At 37.4% G+C, this 27628-nt stretch overlaps 2 protein-coding genes across 3 annotated transcripts; both read right to left on the bottom strand.

Annotated features, from left to right (window-relative positions):
• Positions 1-7585: 7585 nt before the first annotated feature.
• On the bottom strand, positions 7586-11379 carry ptger4a (prostaglandin E receptor 4 (subtype EP4) a). 2 transcript variants are annotated; one of them, XM_078952300.1, is made up of 4 exons: positions 11246-11379; positions 10561-11104; positions 10314-10461; positions 7586-9965 (listed from the first exon to the last, which is right to left on the bottom strand). In XM_078952300.1, the coding sequence occupies exons 1-4, from the start codon at positions 11316-11318 to the stop codon at positions 9414-9416; spliced, it is 1317 nt and encodes a 438-aa protein (XP_078808426.1). In that variant the 5' UTR covers positions 11319-11379; the 3' UTR covers positions 7586-9413. The 2 variants fall into 2 exon arrangements, with proteins under 2 accessions (XP_078808426.1, XP_020561449.1); XM_020705790.3 differs by having other exon boundaries at positions 10314-11104; positions 11246-11378.
• Positions 11380-19014: 7635 nt separating this feature from the next.
• Positions 19015-25893, bottom strand: mrps27 (mitochondrial ribosomal protein S27). Its single transcript, XM_004072208.5, has 11 exons — positions 25799-25893; positions 25449-25526; positions 24453-24523; positions 24321-24379; positions 23677-23791; positions 23377-23455; positions 22974-23089; positions 22737-22839; positions 22506-22648; positions 20776-20928; positions 19015-19410 (listed from the first exon to the last, which is right to left on the bottom strand). The coding sequence occupies exons 1-11, from the start codon at positions 25878-25880 to the stop codon at positions 19162-19164; spliced, it is 1248 nt and encodes a 415-aa protein (XP_004072256.1). The 5' UTR covers positions 25881-25893; the 3' UTR covers positions 19015-19161.
• Positions 25894-27628: the final 1735 nt, after the last annotated feature.

Here is a 27628-nt window from a genome sequence, read left to right as displayed (position 1 = left end):
CAGAGGTCACTGCTTGTGTTGATCAGTGTGGCAAAGGAGAGATTTCATGACGCAAGAGTTTCCCCCAAGGAGAAGAGTGGATGGAGGTTTCCTATCCAGGGCTCCTCCACATTAAAAGCTTTCTTCCACACTAAAAAAGTCTCTTCAATGATTACCACCTGTATCCAACATAATTTTTTTATTCATTTAACATTCAAAGCTTTTATAAATTCTGTTTCCAACCCCATAGTTCAGAATTTCTTGCATTTTCTAGCTCGCATGTGTAAATATAATTTTTTCGAAACATAGAGCACATATTCAGTCGTTTGTTATCGTTTATTTCTCAAGTTAAAGTCCCTCTCCGATCGTCTTTTGATCTATTGTAAAAGCATCCCCAGTGATCTTTAACTTATGATTTAGCAGTTTTCAGATTTTTAGCCAAAATCTAAAAACCTGTGTCGTTTTCTAGGTCATGGTTTCTTTGTTTTTTGTCTGTTTTCTCGTGAAAACGACCTCTGCTATCACACTAGCCATCAAATGACAAGTCATCAAGTTTGCATTTGGTAAACCAAACACATTTGGTGAAAAAAGCATCCACTTAGGCAAGATGTCCCCTCTTCTGTTCCTCCCCCCTTTTATATTTGACATTTAATTAGCCACTACGTACATTTTGAATGAAACACATTAAAACCATTGAAGAAGTACAAATTAAATACATAAAGAACACGTAAATCAACGTAGAACATGAATCGTGATTGTTGCACTGTTTTTATGCAATTCATTAGTGATTCGTGCGTCAATTACGTAATTTCAACGTGACATGTTTGCCGTGAATGTGATATAAAAGTTACATGTGTGAAAATCCGTTAGAAATTGCTTAAAATGTTCGTAATAATTAATATAAACTATCTAAAATACGCGTGAACTGCTCCAAACCGAATTCACGTAAAAACCTGTCGGCCGAAATCTGCTCACATCAATGTCTGATGAACGCAAGGAACACTCATGAATCACGCATGTGTCATGGAAGACTGAAATGTCTTATGTGGAAAACGCGCAAAATGTGACACAGCCTTTACAAATAAGTCAAAAAGTCTTATCCCATTGGCAGATTTTCTTTATGGGGTAAAAAACATTTCACCAAAAATGCTTATTCTCAGGAAAAAAATTCTAGTCACTACAAGAATTTTTTCCCAAACTAAAATTAATTTGCTATTTCAAAAACTTTCTAGAACAGATTATTTCTCTTGCAAGACAGAAAATAGGGCATTTTTTTAAACTAAGGGTCTTTTTACTTTTAGATTCTGTTTTTGCATGAAATAGATCATTTTTTTCAGTTTCTAAACACGTGTTTTGTCTTAAATAATGAGTTATTTTAAGTCTTTTAAGTCATATTTACTGAGCAAATTGGACAGATTTTGCTGACGGTTTTGTGTCCCGTTTGTCACAGTTTGACCCCGTGATGCATCTGTGCAGGATGTACAACGCCCCTCATCTGATGACAGTTAAGATAGACCCCATTCCATTAAAACTCTGGACAAGCTAAAAGGTCATATTAAACACACAAACTATTTGATCTTAAACAGTAAAAATGAAACGATTTACCCGATGAAACAGCATGGAGCCACACTTTGGGTCGTAAACTTGTGATGTCTTCTCCTTTTTCAGTTGTTATTAAAACTGACATAAAAATGACAATTAGCAGGGGCTCATTCTGAGATGTTGTCTCATGTCTTTTGGTGGGCAAAAAAATGCGCGCTCGACTAACATTTTGTGATAATTATCTCACAAATGTGTCATTATTTTCAGAGTATTTTGTTTATAAAGTCCAGAGGAGCCTCCTTTGGTACTTTCGTGAACCTTTTCAGGCTGATTTACGACTTTTTTTAAATTTTTATTAGTTACTCTTGGCAGCCTGGATGACCCCTGTTCCAAATCAAACTTCTGTAGAGTAATGTGCCTCTTAGTGGAGGTTCCCACACATATGACTTGACAGGAAAGATAAGGTAGTTTGTAAATGGACATCAGAAAATAACTTCAAGCTCAAGTAAAGTTTGAGCACAAAGCAGAGTTTAGCTGAAATTCCTGAAATGAATATCTAATCTGAGCAGTGTCTGCCTGAATGTGGCAGTTAAAAATAATACGGCTACTCTGAGCAGTGGGTGGAGAGGTTTGCCAGTAAAGTAAGTGTCTACAAGTTCCCTGAGAGTCATTAGAAATCCATTCGAGGAAATAAGTTCTCTCAGAATGAGATGCTCTTCAGTCATGATAAGGATCAGGCAGGTTTGACGCTTTAGCTCAGTTTGGTTTACAAAAACCTCTGAGAGATTCTTCTGCATAAAGGACGCCCGAAAGTGGTAAAGATCGATGATCGATTTAATTAGTTGTGAAATGTATGATTGATGGAGTCAAGCTTTAATGAGGGGAAACTTCACCCACTGAGCAGGCGGTGAAAGAAAGAAAAAGAAAGAAAACATACCTGTACTGGATGGTTAGAACATAACGACACTGAAAAAACGATTTAGATGCCAAAAATCACTAAATGGAGACTCTGGAGCAGCTCCATCTGAACCTGAAACATGCGCAGACATTACTGATTTTATGAATAGAGATTCCAACATTTGCCTTTGCCAAAATTGGTTGACTGTCCCTGAAATTTAAAATTGTGATTTGATATAGTTTGATTTTCAGGTGAATCTCAAAAGCCTGGAATCTATAACTAAACAGATACAGCCCTACAAGCTAAGGATCTTCAGGATAAAATATTGCAATCCATGCTAACAAGGATTCACCCCTTCATGCCTGTAGGTATTTCCAATTAAATTTAAAAAACACATTCCTCAGAGTTTTTTTTCTGTTCAGTTTGTTCTTAAATGTGACACAACAACATAACATCTTCATTGAAAAATGGATCAGGGAGGAAAAATCAAACATAACAAATTCATTTGTGCTGTAATTAAGTTTAGTTTGGTAAATTTTTAATGACCAGAGTCATTAGAGCTTAGTGACCTGGAAACTAAGAGTATCTCCTACTGACAGCAGAGAGCCAGCAGTGTGGGAGAGTCTCCCATCTTTGCACCTCTTACAATCTTGGTGTGCAGATGAGAATGTGTGCAAAAGCTGCACAATGGAAACTCAAGACTTTCAGGGAAATTTTGTGAACAAAACAAGAAGAAAAGTTGCGTCCTGTTGCACGTTATGAGTATTCATACCAAAAAGCTGTGAAAGAAAGAAAAGCAGCCCAAAACCAGCAGCAAAAAATATCAAATGAAAGCTGAGAGCAAAACTTTTCTGATGTGATCTTCTATAAGCCCAGATCTCATTTTGAACAAAGAGCTGAAACGAGCCATCAGGAGAAGGTCCTTCAAACCTGAAGCATTTGGAACAGTTTGGTAATAAATGGTGGCAATAAATTGTTGGAAGCTGATCTGGGCTAAAAATGTTACTGAATCTCAACATTATCAATTGAATTCCTCTCCATTTGCCCCCAGCTCCCACTCTTCATACCCTGATGACCCTATTAACCATAAAACTGTGTAAAGCAGGACCAATCTTTTAACAAATGTACAGATTTTACCTAATGTTGATTGCTCCAGCCATTTTGTTTTTTTGTTTGTTTGTTAAAAAATGCAGAAGTTCACTAAAAAATTTAGTTTCTTCCAAACCACAAAATGTGGTTTTGTGTGTTACTTGTGGAATGAGAAACGACTCTGTGTAAATCAGGATTAGATCATCTGATTCTTAACTGAAATATTACCTTAATGATAAAAAAAAATGATTTGTTTTTGGTGCTTAAAACATGTTCTTTATACTAGAGTAAGAGATAAAGCAGGAAACAAACTACAGACATGGTTTTCTTGAAGAAAAACGATAATGCAGCCTCTGCTTCAACTTTGTGTCTGCTCTGGCAGATTGTGGTTGTTTTGTGTTGTTTATAATTGAAAAAGACAGCCGACGTGAGGAAGCAGCTCCCTGCTGTTTATCAATGAGCTGATGGCAAGCAGGAAGGATGAGCGCTGACATACAGCAGCTTCTCAGCTTTGAAGCAAGGCGGACATTACATGCTGCCAACTTATGTAATTATACTGCAAATCAATTCATTGCATAAACTTTAAAGTTGAGGGTTTAAACTTTTCTAAACTTGACTATTTTTTACAGTAACAGTCACATTTTAAGCACTTTTTGCACCAAAACTGAACAGATGCAAAAAGAAAAGTGAAAGGAATTTTTTTTTTTTCACAAAAACTAATCCCATTTAGTTCAAAGCAAAGAGTTCCCAGTAAAACGTTGAAACTCAATGTAGAGTTGATGCTTTTTAGAGCATGTACACATGTCATTTGGATTCATTTGGTGATGATAAAGAGGAAAGAGGAGAACGTTATGTAGATTCATCATATAAATATTTTTGGAAACTTAAAGCTGCACATGAATCAGCTGTCATCTGGTCCTTAAAGGTCAAGGGGATTTCTAAGAATGTCATCTATTTTCTGACTGGGAAAAAAAGGGGTTTCCAAGCTCAACAGAAAATAAATCCTTGTGCCCAGTTGCTGTGCAAAATGAAGTTCTGTAGAAATGTTATGCTAGCAGTATCTGCTTTTCAAATTCAAATTAATTTTATTTATATAGCACCTTTCATGACAGCAAAGACAGCTCAAGGTGCTGTACATAAAAACAAAATCAAATGCAATAAATAAAATAAGATACATTAATTAGCCCCACACAATAAAAGACACAAAGACAAACACCAGTGGAAAATAAATAAATAAATAAAGATAAACCAGAGAAACCAGAAGGCGCCGTCTGCCCTGTCCTCCTATTGGCAGGGGTGTCAGTATAAAACCCAAACACCCCAGCCAAGGGTGAGAAAACAGTCGTAAACAGTCTAATAAAATAAATATGTGTTAAAATATCATAAAAAGTATACAAGTAAAATTCTAGATTTAAACAGATTTGTATATGATAAAAAGTCATAAAATACAAGAATAAAATTTCTAGATTAAGCAAATAAAATGATAAAATGATGTGATAAAACATCATAAACATAAAAAGATTGAAGAATAAATATTTATGATAAAATATCATAAAATATAAAAGTAAAAAAAATATATATATATATTTTATATATATATATATTTTTATGTATATATATATACATATGCATATATAGATTAAACAAGTAAAATGTTAAAATTATGTAGTAAAACATCATAAAACATAAAAAGACATAAAATCTAATTAAAAGCTAATTTAAAAAGGTGTGTCTTTAATTTCTTTCCAAAAACTTCCACATTGGATGAGGCCCTCACATCCTCAGGCAGACTATTCCACAGACGAGCCCCGTAGTATCTAAATGAGGCCTCGCCGTGGTTTTTTGTCCTGACCATGGGGACCTTCAGCAAGCCTGCACCTGAGGACCTAAGGACTCTAGGTGGTTCATACGGTAAAAGCAAGTCTGATATAAAAGAAGGACTAAGACCATGGGCACTCTTAAAAACTATTAAAAGAATTTTAAAATCAACCCTGAAGCTGACGGGGAGCCAATGCAAAGATTTTAAGATTGGTGTAATGTGCTCCCTCTTCCTAGTTCTTGTTAAAAGGGGTGCAGCAGAGTTCTGGACTAGCTGCACGCGATTGATAGGGGTTTTCTTTACACCAGAAAGGAGGGCATTACAATATATCCTTGATGTAATAAAAGCATGGATTAAGATATCAGCACTGGCTCCAGAGAGAAAGGGTCTCACTCGGGCGATATTCCTTAGATGGTAATATGCAGTCTTGGTTACTTAAATGACGTGTTTTTCAAAGCTAAGATCTGCATCTAAAATCACACCGAGGTTCCTTACTGTATCACATATTTTCATAAAGTGGGTTGACAGATAAAATTGGACCCTATCTCTCTCAGCTTCAGAACCGATAACCAAGGCTTCAGTCTTGTCCTGATTGAGCCGCAAAAAGTTCTCTCCCATCCAATCACGTTTTCTCACGTTTCTAAATGAATTAGATCTGCACATCTAAATACAGGGCGGCCGTAGTGCAGAGGTAGGGCGGTCGACCTCTGCCTGCCCATGTGTCAAAGGGTCCTTGGGCAACATTGAACCCCACATTGCCAACATTGGTTGGCGCTAATGTTGAGTAGCAGAGCCACCATCAGTGTGAATGTGTGGATGAATGGGACTGTGACTGTAAAGCGCTTTTGGTCTGTAAAGAAGGTAGAAAAGCACTATACAAGTATAAGCCATTTAGCATTTTCCCATCAGAGTGAAGACGTTAAGTTTTGATTAATGTGGAAATCATCTTCTTTGGTTCAAAGACGCACCCTGATTAAAAAAAAAAAAAAATTTGTGTGTGTGTGTGGCATTTTTTTGATGGAGGAGAATCCAAAAACCGTTTCTTTTTTCAAATTGTTGTGAATCGGGAGCAGATGAAAAAATGCACTTTGAAAAATATCCTATTTTTGAATAATCATCTGTGCTCTGCTCCATTCCTATGCATTCACTTATAGACAAGGTCCATATACGACTTTGTTTCCCTTGTCTGAGCTGATATCTAGCTTAAAACTGTACGACTGGATAGCTCTGATGTTGCTCGCCATTTTTGTTGCACCAATGACGTTATATTTGGGTTCTGAGGGGCTGCAGGAGAACATGTAAACAGAGAGCTCTCAGCAACAGGAAGTGTGCAAGAGTGGCAGGGTTGCTCTGTGCCAACGGCTCCGCCCTCAACTCAGATGTGAATTTTCAATGAACTACTGCTGCTCTGCACAATTTCCTAGAAAACAACACAGGATTTTTGATTTTGGCTAAAAAATAACTAAAAGAAATGCTTTTACAATAGGCCAAAAGATTATCGGTGTGGGTCTTTAAGGTAACCAGGTGCTACGCATCTGTAACAAAATGGCTAAAATTTCAGCATCACTACATCTGATTGTTGTTTTTACATAGGTAACCGAACGTATTTTGATGCTATCTGCATCAATAACGCTCACTTTTTGCTGTTTTATGAGAAAACGAATGACTCATGCACCTGTTTTGCTCCTTAGAGAAGGTCTCTGTGAGGTCAGTGGTGCTGCCACACTCTCAGCCTTCACTTCATTTTGCTATAGAACTGTAAACTGGGGTGAGTATTAGTGATGAAATCACTGAAAGACTTGGTGAAAATCTACTGCAGGACCCCACAACATTAAGCTCTCTTTTTTCTCACCGTTTATTTAATGAATCCATGTTGTTCCCAGAGTCTGGAGGAAGCCCTGATGCTGTCTTTGCTGAAGCCACTGAATCGCTTGTTTAAGCTCACGTTGAGTGAATCTTGGGCTTAGGTTGTGTTTATTTTTCAAAGAGAGAAGCTCGTATCCAGCCAGGTCTACTTCCTGTAACCCTGACTTATTTTTCCATTCGAGCTGAGATCATGCGCCTCTTTTTTCCTGAGTGCTGCACTCTGTCATTTGTATGGTTAATTGGGGTCACAAGATACTTTCACCAAATTATCTAAAAGTAAACAAATGTGAGAAACATAAAGATGATGTTTTATAAAGTTCCACAAGCGACAACATATGAATAATACGACGAAGCCGTAGTTTTTGTGAAACAACATAAAACACAGCTGCAGCTTGACTTGTACATATTTATATATTTTGGTTTTCCCTTATTAATACTGTAACCTCACACATACAGTCACAAAACTTAAAAACACACTTTCAAGAATGCTTCTTCCAAATACTACTCTTGATTTTCAAAATAAAGTGCATCATTTTAGTGGTTTAAAAATACATTTAAAAACCTTGTTCAAGAGACTTAGGCCAAATCGCAGAAGGTTCAAATTCAAAATATCCGGATATACCCAAAAAAATAGAAACATCACTTGTGTCGTCAACAACCTGAATTGCCAAAAATTGTACAACTTAAAGCTTCTAAAACAAACTAATAAAAAACAACGAAACAGTAAAAGAACAAGCTGAAACAGAGTATTTGATATCTAAAAACAATACACGGCAATTGAATTCTACATCATAGAAGAGAGAATTCTTTCTTTGGGATAAATATTACATCATGGGTCAATCATGCCGTTTGCCTTTTGAAATAACTTTATTTGAATATAAAGTTGGGAAACAGGGCTGTATTTGTCTGGGTGATTTGACAGATCTCTCCTCTGTTACCTCCCCACATACAAACACACCTGAAGATGGGATAGAGATGTAAAATGGAAAGATATGCACAAAGCAAAGATGAGCGGGTGAAAGGTGTTAAGTAACTAAGTAAAGGAAGATTCTGAAAGTATCAGTGACAGTGTTTTGAGTTTCAATATTGTTTGTTAAATGAGTCTATGTACAAAGATACTTTTGTTCTCAGTTTGAACCAAACTAAGAAATCTTAGAATCCCCTTTTCCTTTATGCAAAAAGGTTGTTTTTCTTTTAGAGTTTTATTAATAAATTAAGGTACCTACAGAGGTTAAGGCCGTGACATCTGGATTTTAAGTTGATTTACATGTTCTTTGGAGGTTTTAATTGTACCTCTGTTTTTTTTAACGTGGTGCATTCGTGATACATCAGTGAAAACTTTCACGTGAAAGACCACCACCTTTCTCATTTTTTCCACATGTATTACCATATTTTTATCCGTGCTATGCCCAACATGTATGCTGTGTCTGTGGGACATGATCTTTAGTTTTATCCATTTAAAATGTCTTAGCTGTCATTTGATTCTGGATGAAAATCTGAGTTGAAGTCTTTTTCCAGACTAGAATACTGCTTAAACATTTACCGGTACATGAACATATATATTTTACAAGTGTGTCTTTTCAATTCATAACCCATTAAAACATGTGTTTTCTTGAACAAGAACCTTCTCCTGGAGAAGAATGAGAGAAAGATGCTACTTATCTGTCTCAAAGTGATGCCACAATACTCCACTTTAGTCAACACTTTAGTCTAAATATTTATATTAATTTTCTGCAGTACAGGAAACAATGTTTAATTGTATGGTCAGCTCATGAATCTTTGTACCCTCAATGTAAAATAGTTTGTAAATTACAAATTCGTGAGATGTACTTATGTTGCACACGACCATCTTTTATGAACTTTCAATACAAAGTTATTGAAAGCTTCTAATCAATCACATAATTTTAAGCAGTTTGACGCATAGACAAATAAGACAGGGTTTTCTGTGATCAGCTGTGACTGTGAAATGTAACTTTACATCCAAGAGTTCCTCGATGGGCGAACACCAAAGCAGGCATTTAAAAAGAAAGTTCTGCAATCATTTCTGCAGAATAATTGAGAATTTGCTTGTGCAGTCAGTCTTTGCTAAGGCAGCTGAGTGCTGACAGTGACAGAACGTTCTCACAGCATGAGTCTGACATCACAAGAAGGATGTTTATCATTTGTATGTCTTCCTCTCTTTCAATAGTTTAAATACTCTCTTAGCGACCAACATTCTGGTCAGATGCACTTTTCCTCCTCTGTCTCTGTGTTCAACGTCACCTGGAGTGCGGGATCTTTTGAATACGGCATATCTGAAAGATCAGGGATCCTCTCTGTCTTAGTCTGAAGTTCAGTCCTGATCTTTTTAGATGAATATGAAGCCTGTGAGTTTCTCGCTGAAGATGGCTGTAAAACAAGGCTGTCCTTACAGGAACTTTGAATGCATGGCTGACCTTCTTGAGGCTGATAGAGAAAAGTCTGGGAAGTGTTTGTGGCATCTTGCTTATCCCGGGTCGCCAAGGAGTGAGGGTCCTGACTAGAGATGACTGAAGAAAGCTGATGAGCATCTGTGCAGTTTCCTTGTCGCTGTTGCCTCCTTGCTCCAATCTTGCAAAACAGGCACTTGACTTTCTCAATGAGCTTGAGAAGAACGGCCTTGCGGAGAAGGATGTAGATCCAAGGGTCAAGGATGGGGTTGAAGGATGCAAAGCGTATTGCTCGGAGGTCAGGATTTTTGTCCAGTTGCAGCTCCACTGGAGTTTTATAGAGCTGGTTCAAAAACACCTGAGCCTGTAAATAAAAAAAAGGGGGGAATACCTTGAGTCCACATTTAGGCTGTAACTTTAATGTGCAGAATAAGCTTCAATAAATGTTCAAATAAATCAGTTTATGGTTTGATCTGGATATAATTGCGCATGTTTCTTTAATTCAAATTTTGGGCAGGAGAACTTGGGGCAATTATTGTGTTATTTTGGAACTTAAACTTTAACACCTGTATTTGTTTATGGGGAAAAACAAAAATAGTCTAATCCACTTGGAACAATTAAATTATTTGTTCTACTAAGGTGCATTTGTACTATACAGCACTTGGAGAGCCGTGCGTAAAACGTGCGTAAAGCAAATAAAGGAAGAACTTACAACGAGTGGGATGGAGCAGATGAGCACCACTACTGATGTGCCTATGAGCAGAATTACCATCTGAATTTCTGCTCCAGCCAATCGGCCGAAGCTGCGCCCTCTCCTTTGCGGATCCGCGTAGCGCGCCAGATCTGTACCCAGCGACATCCTGCGCACAAAGCGCCGGTGCATCCGGATCAAAGCCTCGCACACAAGCACGTTACAGATGACGGTCACCAGAATCAGCAGAGAGCTGAAACCCGCGTACATGTAGGAGTAAGCAGCGTCGCTGGTCTTGTTGCTTCTCCACTCCAAAAAACACCACGTTTGCGGGTACTGTTTCTTCACCTGACCGAAGCCAACGATGGGCAGGGCGCAGAACAGCGCGTTGGAGACGTAGATCGCCATCAGAGTGAATCCGGCCAACTTCTGGTCCACATAGTCATTGTAGAAGTAAGGGTGGTTGATAGCCATGTATCTCTCCGCCGACATGGCACAGATGATGCTGAGCCCCGCCAGAGAGAAGAAGAGCATGGTGAAGCCGAAGTACTGGCACAGAGGGTCCTCTCCGGGCCACGAGCCCTTCACGTACGTGGCGATGGTGACCGGGCTCGCCAGCAGTGTGCCCAGGAGGTCCGTGACCGCCAGTCCACACACGAGCGTGTAAAACGTGGTTTCTTTCTGTTCTCTGCGAGATTTGCAAAGAACCACGATGGCGATGAGATTCCCAACCACCCCGAAAATAAACATGATGGAAGGAATTGTCGGGACCATGGTCCTCCCGGTCATCGACTGATTATTCATGGTTGAGTCTTATTTTAAAAAAAACAGTCTTCTTTAAGGCTGGTGATTCCAGCTTGGAGCTGAAAACTGTGTTGCAAATGAATAAAGCCAAAACAACATGGCCAAAAGTTTTTTTTTTTTAAATAAAAGAAAAGTAATGAAAAACTAACCTTTATGTCCTTTGGCCCACATCAGAGCATCCTCTCTTGGCTCCTGTGGATCAGAGGTTCTCTTGACTAACATATATTAAACCACTTCCATTCACCAGGACTGAAGAGCCAGCAGTGAGGGCGCGAGGCTCTGCTTCGAGCTTCCTATAGGGTTCTGTCCCTCCCCTTGATTAGATTACACTGTCCTCATCAGCTGCTGAGTGTTTTAGAGGAATATCTGGCAACCAGAGTTCACAAAAGAGTAATATATTTACATTATAATGGGAAAAAAGTTGACTCGTTCAGGAAAAATAGATGATTAAAAAATAACCAGTCTTTGAAACTTTCATTGTTTGTCTGAAGATTTCTAGTTTTTCAGCTGAAAATGCTTTCTTCCGTCTTTGCTTTCTTCTGACTTTGTGTGTTTCCTCACCTGTTTCTAACTCATTCCAGTCATTTCTTTTTTTAGTATACCAAGGCTCCTCACTGTGCAGTGAGGTAATGTACATCATGTTTTTGTTGTGGTTTTGCCACAGCTTAAATGCTTTTTTCTTTTACAAGTACAGACAAAGTTTTGTTTTTAACAGACTTTGAAGATGTTTAACTAAATCAAATCAGTTGCTTTCAGTATAAACAAAATGAAAACTTTAAGAGATATTTATTGAAGCGCAGATGAAAGTTGTGTTTTTGGTGACATTAGCATGATCTTGTGACATTTTGTGACAGTTTTTCTTTATTCAAATCCGGAATAGAAACAAAAATACAATACAGCTATATTGAGACTTTAATACAAGTCACCATAGAGCACTTCAGCTAAACAAAACTGTGTTAAATTGATTTCTTCATCAATGTTGTCTTCTTTTACGCCACCGGTTGATTAGATTTGACAAAGTCTAACCAGTGAATGTCCTGACTTTTGCCGACTGGTTCATTATTCTGCCTTCAGATGATTTTGCAGATCTGCAAACTATCTGTGCAAAGCGATGGAAGATTCTAAACTCTTCCTGATATGATGACCTGAAGACCCATCACATTAACGAAACTACAAATTCCAAACATGCTTGTTTAGGATCAGAAAAAAAATCTATCTAGAAGAGGTTGGGACCTCTTATAGCAAAATCTGCATATGCTCATCATTCAGAAGGACTGCATATATATCGGACTATCATGAATAACTACATGTAACGGTTGTCCAGTTGAATTATCAGTTAAAAGCTGCAACTGTTTAAGTCATTTATTGTTGAAACTTATCAAAGCGTGTAAAATGATTTTGTTTTATTTCTTGAAAGCCAGTTGTCCTAGAACAATCTTTTTGTTATATTTATGCCATTTTTTAGTCAAAATCAGTAACACAGTTTCTGCAGAAATGTGCCTCCTAGTTGTGGGTGGGACTGTTGGGGACGGGAAACCCCTCACCTTTCCCCTCCCTGTTTCTGAGAGTTCTCTGCTTACACACTCTCCCACTAGTTTACAGCCCTGCACAACCCCAACCCAACATTACTGGTGCAACAAAAATGGCGAGCAATATTGGAGCTTGCTGGCCGTCTGCAAGTGGATGCATTGGAATGGAGCGGAGCAGGAAGCTTGTCGCTGACCAAACGTACTTTCTACGTCACAAACACGATATTTTTTCAAACAGCCTCTCTTAATTTTTCTTCTTATTCACAACAGTTTGAAATAGGAAATACTCAGAAACACAATTTTGAGCTTTATGTATTTATAAATATCTTCCATCATCAGATGAATTCCACAAGAACATGCTAAAAACACATAACACCATTACCACCTCCAGCAGAAAAGGGTTTTTAATCGACAGAGAATGGCAACAGACCGGTTGCTAGACTTGTTAAAAAAATGCAAAACCAAAGAATGTCCCCCCTTCACACTTTAGTCCTTCCCTTTAACAGGTTGTAGCATATTAAAAGTCGTAGGGATCGTGACCTGGAGTCCAGCTGTCAGAGTGACCAGAGTGACCCTGCTTGGTCAAAAAACCAAACAAGGAAACACTCTAAAGCTAAAAGCAGCCTTGAAAAAACTGCTTGATGGCCTCTGCCTCTCTTAAGTGCTGATTATACGTAACACCTGGCCTTAACATGTCAAACTTTAGAAAAAGGAAGCTTTTACGTAACGTAGTGTAAAAATAAACTTGTCTTGTTTGTAGCTGTGATTCTATAACAAGCCTCAGAGCAGAATGTGCTGTAAGTAGATTAAAAAGATTAAGATTCATATGAATGTGCTTTTCCTGGATTTGTTCTTGTGTTCAGATAACCTTCTGCAGGGTTTCAACTCTGACTAATGAAGCCAATGCTGCTGAAAGAATGAGCTTTCCTGTAAATAATTCTGTTGCATTGAAGCAGGTCTTTTTAGTAATATGTTTGGTTATTTGGACTGTGAGGAAAGCAATGAACCGTTTAGACACATCGTGTCTTCTACTGCTTTAATTCAAGGGACAAACAACCATAGCATTGTGCCTGGAAAAGTTGTCAGGTTATAACAACTCAGAAAAGTCTCTTGTTTCTCCTGTTTGGAATTTGACTTTATCTAGAAACAACAACCTGGCAGGAAAAGTGGAAGAAAGTCGGAGAGTCGTGCTCTTTTTGGCAGATTATTTTGATACAGTCCTGATTATTTGCCATTAAAAACTGTAATTTTGTTTAATCCCAAGAATTTATGAGGTTATCTTTGGACTTAATCTTTGAAAACGGACAAATTTAAAAACAGGTTGGAAGACACTCCAAAGATTTTTAGCATTTTTTAGCATCATCTGAGATCTTTGAGGTGCAGAAAACCAATCAAACATTTTAGGAAAAAATATTTTCCCCTCTTTGGATTAATATTAGCTGCTTTTTGACCAAAAATATCTATTTATAGCCTGCCAAGTGGTGCCAGCCGAGTTCAATGAGGTGAGGAAACATTGGTCCGAATAAGAGAAAAAATGGATTTTGGTTCCGTATATCTAGAAATGGTGGTATCAGAAAAAGCTGCCGGAGTTTTGAAGGATCGAAAAAAAAAAGAGAGAAAACTTTTCAAATTCTTGATGATGATGCAAGAGATTGTCCAGACTGGGTCACAGCAGTCCAGAAATGCAGCACCTTGTGTGAATGCAGATGTAGGTCCCACTGGCATCACTTCTCTCTGCCAAAAGCACTAAACCAACACTACCGTTTAAATACGATCTCCAATATTAGTAATACAAATGGTTTAAAATCTTTTTTTAAGTCCAAGATAACTGCTGCAAATGACAAAAAACAAACATTTACAATCTTAGTCAATGACATGAAGACATCAATCCATTCCGCCTTGTATTTTTCCTTCAGGCTGCTTTTGATGCAAATCTTTGCAGGGTTTTCTCTGAGAGGATGAAGGATTCAAAGACCTGAAAGTGTAAGTTGGAGCATATTCTAACAAAGTGGGATCTTTCTAAAAACGGAAAATGCAAAAAAAGAAGAACCCACTCTCTGTTAATGATTGGCAGGTTTTCAAAAATAGCAACACAAGAAAGCAATGCCTTCCAAATAAATTTAAAAATTTTAATTTCAGTGACAAATGCTTTAAATCTTTTTACATTTTTGTACTTCGTTTCAAGTTTTTAAGTTTGATAGCAACATTTGTTCTGTAAATTTAGATTTTTTTTGGGGGGGGTCAGAGTGTTAGGCAAGGGCATTTAGGCCTCAGAAAAGTCCTGGGTTGTTGTGGTTCTCACATTCACTAAGTCTAAGAACAAAAAAAAAAAAAAGAATGTCCTCAGCGAGTTATTGGGTAAGCAACAGTTTACTTTGAGACGCTCTGTTGATTCCCATCATCTCTGAGAACAGGTCCAGGTGGGCACACTGTTGTCTCCCAGGACGCTCTGTGAGTTTGTAAAGGAAAGTTTGGAAAAAGTTGGGATGTGTTTATTTAGGGATCCGGAAGATTCAAAGATAACATCCGAACCTAACAAAGAGGCAGTTTAGGGAATCAGATGTAAACTGTTTGATCTGGCACTTATTTGCCAGCATAACAACAGAAACTATTTACTTCTTTGGTTTTATTTACAGCGAAAAGCAATTCAAACATGAGATTTGCACTCAATTGGACCAGTCAGTAATTAAAAACCTCACTAAATGTACGAGCCTTAATAAAAAGTGCACATTTTTCACATCTTTAAAGCTTGTAAAGCTCAAGATGACAAACGTTCCCAGTGTTGCAATGTAAAAAGAGAAAAAGTCTAACAGTCTCTGCTGTGTACCTGACACGAGTGATTCCCAACCACTCAGAGAGACATTATGTGATTGCCGTGGCAACAGTCCAACAGCTGGCACAGGAAGTTTCCCTAAAAGTGTTAATCAGCTCAAATAATCCAGATGTCACGGAAAAACAGCACAATTACAGGCAGCTGCACAAGTGTCACATTTATTGTTAGCGGTGGTAATCATTGCCAGGGAATAGAACTCAGAGGCGCACATTGCTAATCATTAAATGAAAATCGTTTCTCATTAATGCGGAGGACAATAGCATGAATATTTATGGAGAAAATGCAAATGTTTGGCAAAAGACAAATGAGGACGCAGCAGCTATTTGGGGAAGAGGAAAAAATCACTGACCATCAATTTGGAGAAAATTGTGACAAAAGAAACAGAAATACAAGCAGTAAAAGAATGAAATAAAGTTTGTTTAGGTGCTTTGTAGTAGAGAATACATTCAGAAATTCATTACGATAAAAACATATCACTGAAAGCATTAATCTACTCAGCTAATGCAGTTATTTTATCTAAATAATTTGTAAAGTTCTAATTCTTTTCGGATTATGTCAAATCAAGTGGCTTTCCCGAGCTAAAATTTACCGCAATGAATAATTATAAACAGAAAATTCTTCAGTTGTATTTTCTGACATTAACTTGTAACAGCTGCTCAAGATAAATAATAATTTAGTAATAATTTCCAACAATCAGTTCTGGTTTCATACCAAATTATAGTGCAGCCTTTATGTTCTCATCAATAGGTTACAAAAGAAACATGATAAGAAACAGACAGTAAACCCATAAAACTGAAAGATGCTTTTATTTTAGGAACCAAATGTGTTTTCTCCAACATTGATTTGTCACTGCTTCACACTGATCAGAACAATGGGCAAAAGTCAGTTGCTTAGCCTTTAAGCATCCAAGAACAATATGAAGTTGATAACCTCTGTAGAATAAAAACATTATAAAAACACTAAGTACATTCAAATCCAATTATTATAAACCTTTTATTAAAAAAAAAAATTCTGCAAGTGCTTCACAGTCTGCAGTGAAGAAGTTGACATTATGTTTGTAAAAGACATCAATTTTGAGGCTAAAAAAATTCACAAACGTGTTTTTTGATGACGCCCATAAATCAATACCTTTTGGAACAGCCTCAATGATACTTTCATAAGAAATCAGGAGATTAAATTATTAGGACATTCAAGTCCAAAGTCAAAACAGTTTGCAGATGTTTAGAGGGCGTGGGTTTCATCTGAGTATAAGTCATCTTATTCCTTTCAATCTTTTTTTTCTCTTTACTTTGTGCCACTTTTTTTCAAGTTATGCCACACTCAGGGTGTTAAACTTTAAAGAAAAATGTTCATTTTTTTTTGCCCAAAAAAAAGAAATTCACACAAAAGACAGAATAATACTCAAGAAGTTATTTGACAAGTGTCTTGAATGTTTTTCCTTGCATAATGTCACCATAAAATACCTGGAAATGTAACGTGATTTTGGCTCATTTTCCCCCTGCTTCTTTTTAACAAATCTTTTTCCCCAAAGATTTGTTAAATTTGGGTCAGTAAACTAACAAATCCTTTGCCTTTAAGATGGAAATTATATTATTATGATCTTCAATTTAACTGCATTTGACTAGCGTGTGCTATGATGCTACTGGGTACATTCTTAAGGAAACACCAAAGATCTGATCAGATTGCTTTTATTTTTATTTTAGATGCATAAAAATATGAAGCAAAACACCCATAAATTAGGATTTATACCTTTGTTAATAAATAAATAAAATATCTTTGCAGTTTAACAGTTTAACAGATTAATTTCTGGTCATGGCAGAATGACTAACGAACCACTAAGAAGAAAAAAACAGCTTCTAATTTCAGGTGTTCATTGCTTCAATATATGACTCCATGTCAGAACTAATAAAGGTGTTTGTCTCCTCTGGACTAGAAATGTAGATAAATTAAACATTATTTGTTTTTAGTTATCCCTGTAAAATGTGATGCGGAAGAGCTTGATTAAAACTGAAAGACTAATAAATTTGTTTCCCTGGCGATTGGCGAAGAGTAAGATGCAGCAAAACAAACAAGAAGCGCATTTTAATCTCCTCTGTTTCACATGTAAGGACAAGAAATTAGTTTGTTTCTTATCCCAGATGTGAAACAAGGATGAAGGATTTCTTTTTTACTTAAAATCAAAAATAATACTGATTATTCAACAAAGTATTGCCATTGAAAAATGATTAAATACATTTAACACATTGTAATCTATGTGTCTCAGTTCTACAAATAATATTGCTTTAAACACAGCAGCAAATGATGTTTTTATGAGATTTGTCGATGTTGACCTATCTCAAACAACACCCCCCCACCCCCCTCCATGAAAAAACCCAAGTCTCAAACACTTAAAAGGCTCTGGGAATCGGTGCCACTCATGTGGATGTCAGACTTCCTGATAACTCACCTGGATGGCCTCATCATTAGATGTTGACGTGGTAACCATAGAAAGATGCTTCAGGTCTATTAGGTCTGGGCTCATGCAGGATTGCCTTTGAACACTCATTTTGTTCAAAACTCTTTCAAACAGCGGACCGCATCAGTAGATGATGGAGCCCCTTAGGTTTGGATGACGTGTTCCTGTTAAACATTAAGCGTTAACTGGAAGCAGTTGAAGCAGCAGAAACAGGAATGCCAATTCCATTTGATGTGTTTTTGTTCAGCCAAATAAGCAAAGACAGTGAGTTGAGCTAAATCAAAATTCAGCAGTATACAAGCAGAGTTACAGTAAGCAAAAGAACATAGAAATGATCTCTTTGGGTTTTTAAAGAAGGAGGAAAAGTGACAGAAAAAAGATAAATTGAAAACATAAGAGGCTAAATTGAGATTTTTCCACATAATAAAAGGAATTTACTAGCTTGGGCATCCTTCCGTTTGCTGAAAGATCCACTGTTGCACTGATGGGTCAGTCAGGCTCTATTTCAAACGAGGATAAGAAACACATTCATTGCTTTTCAGCAAAACTATGAAAACATGTGCTGCTGTTTTCTAAAAGCCACTGGATCACAATGGGTCTTGTTTTGCCCCATACTTATTCATCCTGAGATGCATGCTGGGCTTTTTTCCCCAAGACCATGTGCTGAATACTGAATAGAGGCAGCATAATGTGAAATGAATGCATTCTGTGCTCCACAACAACAGCTTTTTCTCCTCTGGAGATCGATTATCTTTTCCCTTTCCAAACAAGCGCAGATCCACAATCTATGTTCTAGAAATCTGGTTCCATATTAGCTTATGCAGCACTTACTAAATTTGCACCGTCTGATTTTAAAGATTATCAGACTAACCGATAAACTTGTGTTTCCCTCTGTGATAGTAAATCCATTCCTCTGCAGGCAAAGAAGATAAAAATTAGAAAACATTACACACACACAAAACAAAGGAGAAGTAAAAGCTGTGATAGTACGAATATTTTAGAGCTTTCCCTGTATTCCTGAACACAATATCAGCAAATCCTTAATGAAAAGAACTCCTTTTTGGACATACTGCAACAGGTCATGACACACAAAAAGCAACATTTTTTTATACAAATAAGAGTTTATTTCTTTTGACCCAGACGTCCAGTTACATCTGAAAAATGCAGTAAATGATATATACAAAAGTAACAGGGTTGCATGCCAGTTTTGTATAGAGAAAAGCTTTTAACACAGAGCTCACAGAATCTCTACGCCTGCTGAGCTGCAGCTCTGGCAGCTAAGCGCTCCTGTTTCTCCTGCTCAGCCTTCTGCCTCGTCTCCTGCTCCCTCTGGATCAGCTGCCTCCTCTCAGCCTCCCAGCTCTGTACCTGGCTCAGGTACTCCTCCAGGTCTGGTTTTTCTGCATCAGCCAGCTGCTGCTCACACATAGCCGTCACCGTAGCCTTGAAGGAGGTGGGCTCTACTTTACCACGAGACTCAAGCTGGCTCATCAGCTCCTGGAGACCAAGAGAAACAAGAGGTGGTTGAAAGAACAAAACATTTGACATCCTTCAGAGTTTTTATCACAGCTTACATTTTCATGTTTGTCAATTGCAAGATGCTTCAAAATCCTGTTTTTCTTTTTAACTGTGTGCAGGTCTTGAACTTGACACCTTCAACTTGAACTCTTTAAATGAGCATTTGTGGTGTTTACAACACAGAAGCAGTTTCATTTTACTACCATTTGGCCTTAATTTGTGCAAATTCGACAGTGGCTAATGAAAGTGGGGCCTTTTTAAAAGATCATTAACAAAAGGCCAGGATTATGTAGCTCATTTTCCTCACACATGATAATGTGTATACAGAACAGAAGCATTGTTAAAATAAGAATAAAACAATTAAAAACATATACTTTGGGGTCTTGTTTGGGTCAAGAAAAACTGCGGTAAGATATTTTTTCAATGAAAACACTAAAAAAAAAAAAAAGCATTACCACAAATTAAAATGTAATAGTTCCTGGAATAAAACAAATACTTTGCGTAGATGAATGCTGTCAATTTGGAATAACTGGCTTTTATCTGTGGTTTTCTTTATTGATTATCTGCACAAGCCTAAATTAAAGTGCCTTTAAATTTTATGGGGTGCTTTATCTTTCTGCATTTATCCAATTTAAAAGGAGATTTTAAATTATTCTTAGAAGTGTGAAATCATTAGATGTACAAAATACCAAGAAGTTAATTCGTTTATGGAGAAAGCAAAGGGGGATTTTGGTCATTCTTGCTCAACCATTCATTAAACTTTGCCAGAAAGCTCTGAGATTTATTGCTGAAATACACTTTTTGTCTTTTACTAAATCACATTAATATGCAACTCTTGAAAGAATTAAAATGAAATTCCACTTCTCTGGCTCTACATACATGTAGCAACTGTTGATATAATTCATTAATACTCTCTGGGTTTGTAAAAAGCTTCTTTGAAATTAATCTAATGACATTTCTATGGGGAAAAATATATATTTCTCAGACTTCGATTCTGCAACATTTCCCATTTGAAAAGCTGAGGTCTGAAATGTTCCTCATAAATAAACTTAAGAGAAAGAATGTAAAATGGAATTCAGGAAATCCCATTATAGCATTTAAAAAGAAACAAAAGTTCACCTCAATACTTTGTAATGCAAGACTTTGGGTCAGGGAATGTTATGAGATGCAACTTTTCCTTTCATTTTAAAATGAGCCCACAGTGAACTGCTCACTCATATTTAATTGAAAAAACTCAACAGCTATACTACAGACATAACAGGAAACAGGGAAATCCTTGGAAGGAAAACTACCGTAAATCCAGCTGTGAGGACAAACTTGAAGCTTCTAACGACGGCCGCTCACCTCAAATCTGCTGACATAGTTGGGGAGTTTGGCCTTCTCGGCCAGATCATCTTCATCTACCTCCTCTTCCTTCTTGTCGTCTTTTTCTAACGGCTCTCCGGAGGAGTCCGTGTGTGACGACAACTCCTGCAGCACGGCGTTCACAAAGTCCAGCTGGAAAACAACAAAAACGTCTTCAAATGTTGGGTTGTGACTTTTACTCTACAGAGATGCAGTTCCCGCATGATTTAGGAGTTTAATGACTAAAGAGGCCTGACTCCTAGCTTGACAACTCACCTTTTAATCTCAGGAAGGGAATAATTAACGGTGGCCTAAGGCAGCAGCCAAGACATAATACATCCTCTCTGTCCTGCTGCGTTACTCTCTCCGTCTACATTATTGCCAGGTGGCTCTGTGACAGCAGCCGTTTGCTTTCTGTGGAGCTGATTCTCACAGACACCTTACATGCTCCAGGCTTCTGCAGATCTCATTAGATGTGAACAGAGATTGAGTATTAAAGTGGACAGCGCAGCTCATAAAAGAGATGCTACCACCAAGCATGCATCCGTTCAGGTGCATCCGAACAAACTCCGACTGCCGTACGTTTTGCTGTTTTCTGTTATAAACGTCCATCTGATTGTCATTGATGTGAAAAAGCATTTTCCTTTAATGTGCTTTTATTGCATGTTTATTGCACCTAAATTATTTAGATATTAACGCAGCTTCAATGTTACAGTCTACTTTAACAAAAGTAGGCCCAATAGTTCTTTAATTCATGAATGAAGATGTAAATGATTATCACTTCTAGATTTATGGGGTAATTATTTCTTATATTGGGTCTGGTAAGTTTGTACTATTTTTCCTGACTTGGAAAAAAAAGGAATTTACTCCAGTTATCAAAAACGTAATTACAAAATTCATTAAAATTTAAATAACCGAGTTGATTAAGCTAGAGAAATATCTATAAATATCAAGAAGATGGTAAATAAAATCAGAATAATTGGCAATAAAAAAAAATAATTTTCTGTCTTGAAAGAGATGAAAGATGTGACGTCATTTCCATGATGTAACCCAAAGCATTGCGGGTATTAGTGGCTGATTGAAATCCCTTAGCGACAGGCAGGCTACCTTTAGCTAGCGGCAAAAATTGATTTGACTTTTGTGTGTTAGAAATTGTAAGGAAGGCTGGTGGTCAAATAAAGTCAGAAAAAAGTATTTATATTTTCCTCAAATAACTGGAGAATCTCAGCCTAAGTATTGAGGGAACATTGAACAAACAGGTCCAGACAATTTCACTTACCTTTTTTTCCAGTGACATAAAGATTACCCATATTTGTTCCTCCTATTAATGTCATCTCATGAAAAATATCATGTGCATTTAGGTAACCTGGGTGAACTGCTGTTTCTCCATGAAGGTGTTTCAGAAACCAAGATGTGGAAAATATCTAATCGCAAAGAAAGGCCCTAAAGAAGAGCTGCATGGAATCAAAGTTCTGATAAACCAGACATTTAGGAGCTGGCAGCAGAAATCGTGAACCTTCTGTCAACACTTGACTTCTTTTGGCTTTTTTCACTCTGGTCAATAGCCGACGAGCCTAATGAGCTCATTTTTGGCTCCAAAACATTCAGGAGTCTGGATCGATTCACATAAAAGCGAACCAGCGCGTCACACGTTCTCAGTCTGTGAGGTTAAGTAAATTCTAATCAGATTTTTTTAATATGTTTAGTGCAATTAGTTTTTTTCTTCTTACTGCGTCTTTGGACAGCTTGACATGACCCACGTCGGCGGCCGCCACCTCCATGACGTCCAGAGATCGTCCCAGATACCCTCGAGCCCAGAAGAGCGGCATACCCTTAAAGACGTCGTGTATGCCCTTTAAAAACTCCACCTTGCCTACATGAGAAGGATGGAGACAAGCATCTAATGAAAGACCACTGGATGAATCAGTCAAGACTACAGACGGAGGAAAACAAATGCACACCAAGAAGAGCATTTCCAAGAAGCTGAGCGCTGAGGCCGACGGTACTGTGCTGCTTCAGTCCACACAGGAGCAGAGACGCTCCCAGAGATCTCTCCTCTAAGATCTGACCAGACAAGAATGAGAGGTTTGATGGCTGCGTTCAACCATTCACACCAATAACTTTAAGGAAACGACTATTTGGACATAATGAAGGAAAAGGTGAGAGATAAGAAAGGGGGATTGTGTGTGGTCACTCACAGTAAGTTGTGGTTTTGCTGACAGATAATTGCTCAAAGCGTACAGAGACAGGATCTGAGTGGAGTGGAGGTCAAACGCCTCCTGAAGCATGATTTCTTCAACCACAAAACACGCACCTTCAGTTGGAGGAAGGAGGAAAAACAAAACCATTTGGAATTGCTCTAAATTTCCACTTTTGGTCAAAGTTGATGGTAAAAAACAAGAAGAAAAGTCATTTCTAATAAAAACCTTTTTCTAAAATTATGTTTCAATCATAGTCTCCTATTTCCAGCAGGAAAATAAACTTTCTATAACTAAATCTAAATTTAAATATTATGAGCGAGAACACTCTAAAAATGTTTTTTCTTTACTCAATGAGGGATCTTACACAAATATCTGACCTAAAACATTGTGAAAGTCTTACTCTTAAAATCTTTGTCCTTAATAAATGAATCCAGGAGCAGGTTGAAGGTGAAGTCATTTGGAAATATCCCATACTGGACCTGCACACACAAACAAAAGGATTTCGAAAGAATAGTCTCATCTACTTCTCCATTTTTTCATCAAAAACTTTGAGGAAAAACATCTTTCAAAAAGCGGCTGTGTCATCTTCAACCAAAACTGAAGATACTTTCATGTATTCAAAACATTTAAAGTGAATTAAAGCAGACGCAGAGACAAAAAGAAAAAAAAAAAAAGACTACATCACATTGTGCGGCTGTACCTTGTTTTTTAGTGTGTGCAGGGCTTTATCTTTTGCTCCATATTTCAGACACTGGCGGATCCAACTGTGAACGGTCCAGTCTCGCAGGTACCAGCAGTTTGGGCTGTGGCGAAACCTTCAGAAATGAAACCAACAATCCTCAATAGAATGCAGTTTTCAATTCATAAAACGTTTGACACACTGCCATAAAAGAAACAGGAAAACTGGAGAAAAGAAAAGATTGCTGATGTCTCTGGTTTAGATATTTCTGCTGCTAAACTCACAAATCAGTACTTTTATTTGAACGATTACATTTTCAAATGCAAAATCTGTTGAACAGTTCCAAAAGGATCCACAAACTTTCCAAGATGGATCACTAGTTTGTTTCTCAGTCATTCCTAAAACTCAGCACTACTCGAGGAACATGCTACAAGCAGCAAATGCAAGAACGGCTGCAGATTCCAGAGGAAGGAGTAAACAGGAAAAGTCTGGAGTTGCCCTGAACAAAAAAAAAAAAAAGAACCCATGTGCCTCAACGAAAACCAAAACAGACAAACCAAACAACTCACTCCAAGAAAAACACGCAAGTTGGCACGATAAAGAAAAATAATAGGATTTTCACACACAAAAAAAAGATGCAGAAGAGTAAAAATGGTTTCTCGTACTTGTAAAGATAATACTCTGCTTGGTCAACTTCCTCTCTAGATGATATGTTGTCAACAAACTGTAACAGAAAACGTAGTTACTAACAATTAATCAAAATGAGTTAAATGGACTTAAGTGAACATACATCTTACCCGTGAGATTGTCAGCGAGCTGACAGGGAAGTTCCTGTCATACGTTCTGTCCATCATGTTGGCCAGTGCAGCTGAAGGTCAGAAACAGAAAATGTTATCCTTTACCGACGTTATTTATTTTAGAAATGTTTAGAAATATTTGTGGCTGATTCTATTTTTAAAACAAATTAAATGGGATTATGAATACATCTGTCCGTTTAAACTCATGACCACATGGTGCTGCAGTTCCCCCAAGTGGTGACTGGATGATATTACAACAATTTAATTTTTTTTCCCTTTCTTTTTTTGGTGCTGGAACTATAATTTCGTTACTTAAAAATTAGTTAGTTAATAATTAGGGGCGGCCGTGGTTCAGCGATGGGGCGGTTGACCCATGATCATAAGATTGCAGGTTCGATTCCCACCTTGCATGCCCATGAGTAGAAGTGTCCTTGGGCAAGACACTGAACCCCACCTTGCCTCTGGTGGAAGGTTGGCGCCAGTGTTCAGCAGCGGAGCCGCCACTAGTGTGTGAATGTGTGTGTGAATGTGTGTGTGAATGTGTGTGTGCATGGGACTGTGACTAAAGCGCTTTGGGCCTTTGAAAGAAGGTAGAAAAGCGCTATATAGGCATGTACCATTTACCATAATTTTTTCATAAATCTTGGTCTACAAATACTAATATTTGTTGAAAAGTTCTTATTTTAATCAGTTAGAGCTGTTAGGGAAGTCTGCTTTTCCTGTTGTAATGTATTAGTCATGTATACTTATAGTACAATGTAACCAGCACTACAAACAACCCATTCTAAAACATATCATATTTAAAAAAAATAAAAATAAAAACTCGCTGGATTTTTACCACATTTCTAAACTACAGGATGTTTTTATCAGTTCCTGTCTTGATGTTAACATACGGTGTCCACGTGACCGTAATTGCCCAGCGTGCCAGTGTGACTTTGTGATCCCGGGTTTGTGTAAAGAAAAGACTGTGCGTGAACCGCTCTTGTGTTTAATTACCCAGGTTGTGGGGCTCGGTCATCCTTGCCTCCCATACTTTGGGGTCAGTGTAAGCGGCAGAGAGCAACCATCGTCTGACTGTAAAGACAGAGAGTAAACCAGTTAAACAGTCAGGAAGCTGCAGCACAGAGGGTGGAATAGTTCTTAGTCGAAGAGACAGAACCGCCGAATCAAAGTCGTGTTTAGATAAACAAACTGTTAGCATGGGAGCTGATTATGACATTTAGCCTCTGTCGCTTCAACTACAACAATCGGTTTAAACGACGAAAGAAGAAAAACAAATTAAAGCACAAACGGATAGTTGCACCATGGCAAAGCCCATGTCTTAAAAACAAGTCGGACAGATTTACCTGAGAGAAATGGGGTTAAACTTTTACATTTGACATACAAACATCGTTTAATCAAGGAGGCTGCCATTTTGGACGATACCATTACGTAGCAAGTGCGGGGGATTGGGACATACCAAGTCTTAGAACCAAAAATGAAATAAAGAAAAAATAATGACTGTTCATTTGAGTTTAAACAATGTTACGTCTTTTCTGTTATTCTGTTTTAAATACTTTTTTCTTTATTTTCTTTTCCCCCCGACTAAACCTGTATATCTCTAGTTCAAAGTAATCTGGTCATCATTCTCTGGTGGTCTTTCACATTTCAGGAAATACATAAAAAATAAGTATTTTCATGAGGTATAATCAAAGGACAAAAAATATTTTACAGACCTACGAATACGTAGGATATGTCAGATATTGTTGGGTTAAAAATCTGATTATGGGCTGGAATGTCTAAAACAGTTATTGGATAATCAGATTTATGATGTGCATGTAAATGGGTTGGTTATGATTATTATGATGGTCTGGTCAATTATTAGACTTTGGTAGTCATGGAAATAGGTTCTTCAATTATTTCGTATTGAACAACTTTGCAACCGTAAATAATTGTTGCTGCTTTTCAACAGCATTACATGACTAAGTTCAAATTTCACTATCCTGCCAATCAGGAAAAAAAACAATTAAAAACTTTTCAGCAAAGCAGCTAGTTTTAAAATTGCTTTTCTTAAAAAAAATAAAAACAGAAAGAAAATTGTCCTTGAATACCCAATATTTCTTTTTTATTTTATTTTACTTTTTACTCTTGTTTTCTTTTACATGAGTGCGTAAAGTTAAGAACAGAATTTTCTTTGTGGTTAATGAGCATAAAAACCAGGAAAGAATGTGGTTTAGGTGTGTTTCTTTACGGAAAAAAAACTTTGAAGACAAGCCCACAAAGAGGTCAGCAGAGGACGCTCTTTAAACAAAGAGAGGACTGACCAGATCCTGCATGAAAATGCAGAGTGCTTTGCTTATTGACAGTTCCTCAAAATTATGGGTTAATTCCTAAACTGATTGGACATTATTTTTCTAGTAAAATTAGCAGTTCTAATAAATACATTAAAATGTAAAAACTGTGGCCTAACACTATCAAAGTTCTGCTCATTTTGATGCAAGATGTATAAAAATACCAGAAAAACTTTGGACGTTGTGGAATTCTTTTCTGTTAGAAAAGCAGAGTTTTCCCTCTGCATCCACTGATCTGAGGTCAACATGCAGTTGATATTTTTGTAAGCTCCTTGGCTGTGAAGAAAAGGAGGTGATGGGTTGAAACTGGGGTGGGACTGTTTCATCAAACAAAAAGCAAGATTACCTTTTTTGAGAGGAGAATCAAGATGAGTTCACACAAAGCAGTCCTCTTTATTTGCTCCTTTTTCTTTCTACTAAATGTGTTTTTTTGTGCTGTGGGTATTCCCATGTCTGCTTGTTGGTGAGATTTACAGAAAAATGTATTTCAACAAAAGTCGGAAACTTGTCTCTGTGTTTATGTTATTTTAAAAAGGTTTGTGTTGTGGTTCGGAATACCTAAGAATTCAGAAGTATTTGTTTTCAATATCTGTCTCCTCTTCCTTTTTTATGCTCTTTGCATGTGACTTTGTGCACGTAGGTGAGTAGAAAGACACGTGACACAAAAACAGCATTGTGTTAAGCATGTGAAGACAATAGTGTTGGGGAACATCTTTTGAAGAGGTTTGAGGCAGGTCCAAAGCCACAATGGGCCAAAAGAATTATGAAGTCCCCCAACAGTGTAACCATGAAGACTATGACTAAGTTAGGTCACAGATTTGGTGGACAACTTTTTAGATACGTATT

Source organism: Oryzias latipes, chromosome 9 (genome assembly GCF_053564925.1).
Source record: "Oryzias latipes strain Hd-rR chromosome 9, Olatipes_Hd-rR_3.1".
NCBI lineage: Eukaryota > Metazoa > Chordata > Actinopteri > Beloniformes > Adrianichthyidae > Oryzias > Oryzias latipes.
The sequence above is the reverse complement of the archived record's forward strand: the minus strand, read 5'-3'. Positions and strand labels throughout refer to the sequence as shown.

Bases quoted from the DNA above. Each gene is read 5' to 3' on its own strand.
- ptger4a (XM_020705790.3), bottom strand. From the start codon at position 11,318: ATGTTAGTCAAGAGAACCTCTGATCCACAGGAGCCAAGAGAGGATGCT. The intron at 11,105-11,245 runs GTTAGTTTTTCA...TTTTAAAATAAG, and splicing joins GTGGGCCAAAGGACATAAAG to ACTCAACCATGAATAATCAG. The intron at 9,966-10,313 runs GTAAGTTCTTCC...TTTTATTTACAG, and splicing joins TCTGCTCCATCCCACTCGTT to GCTCAGGTGTTTTTGAACCA.
- mrps27 (XM_004072208.5), bottom strand. From the start codon at position 25,880: ATGGTATCGTCCAAAATGGCAGCCTCCTTGATTAAACGATGTTTGTAT. The intron at 22,649-22,736 runs GTGTGCATTTGT...CTTCTCATGTAG, and splicing joins TCTTGGAAATGCTCTTCTTG to GCAAGGTGGAGTTTTTAAAG. The intron at 20,929-22,505 runs GTAAGAAGAAAA...GTTGTTTTCCAG, and splicing joins TCAAGCTGTCCAAAGACGCA to CTGGACTTTGTGAACGCCGT.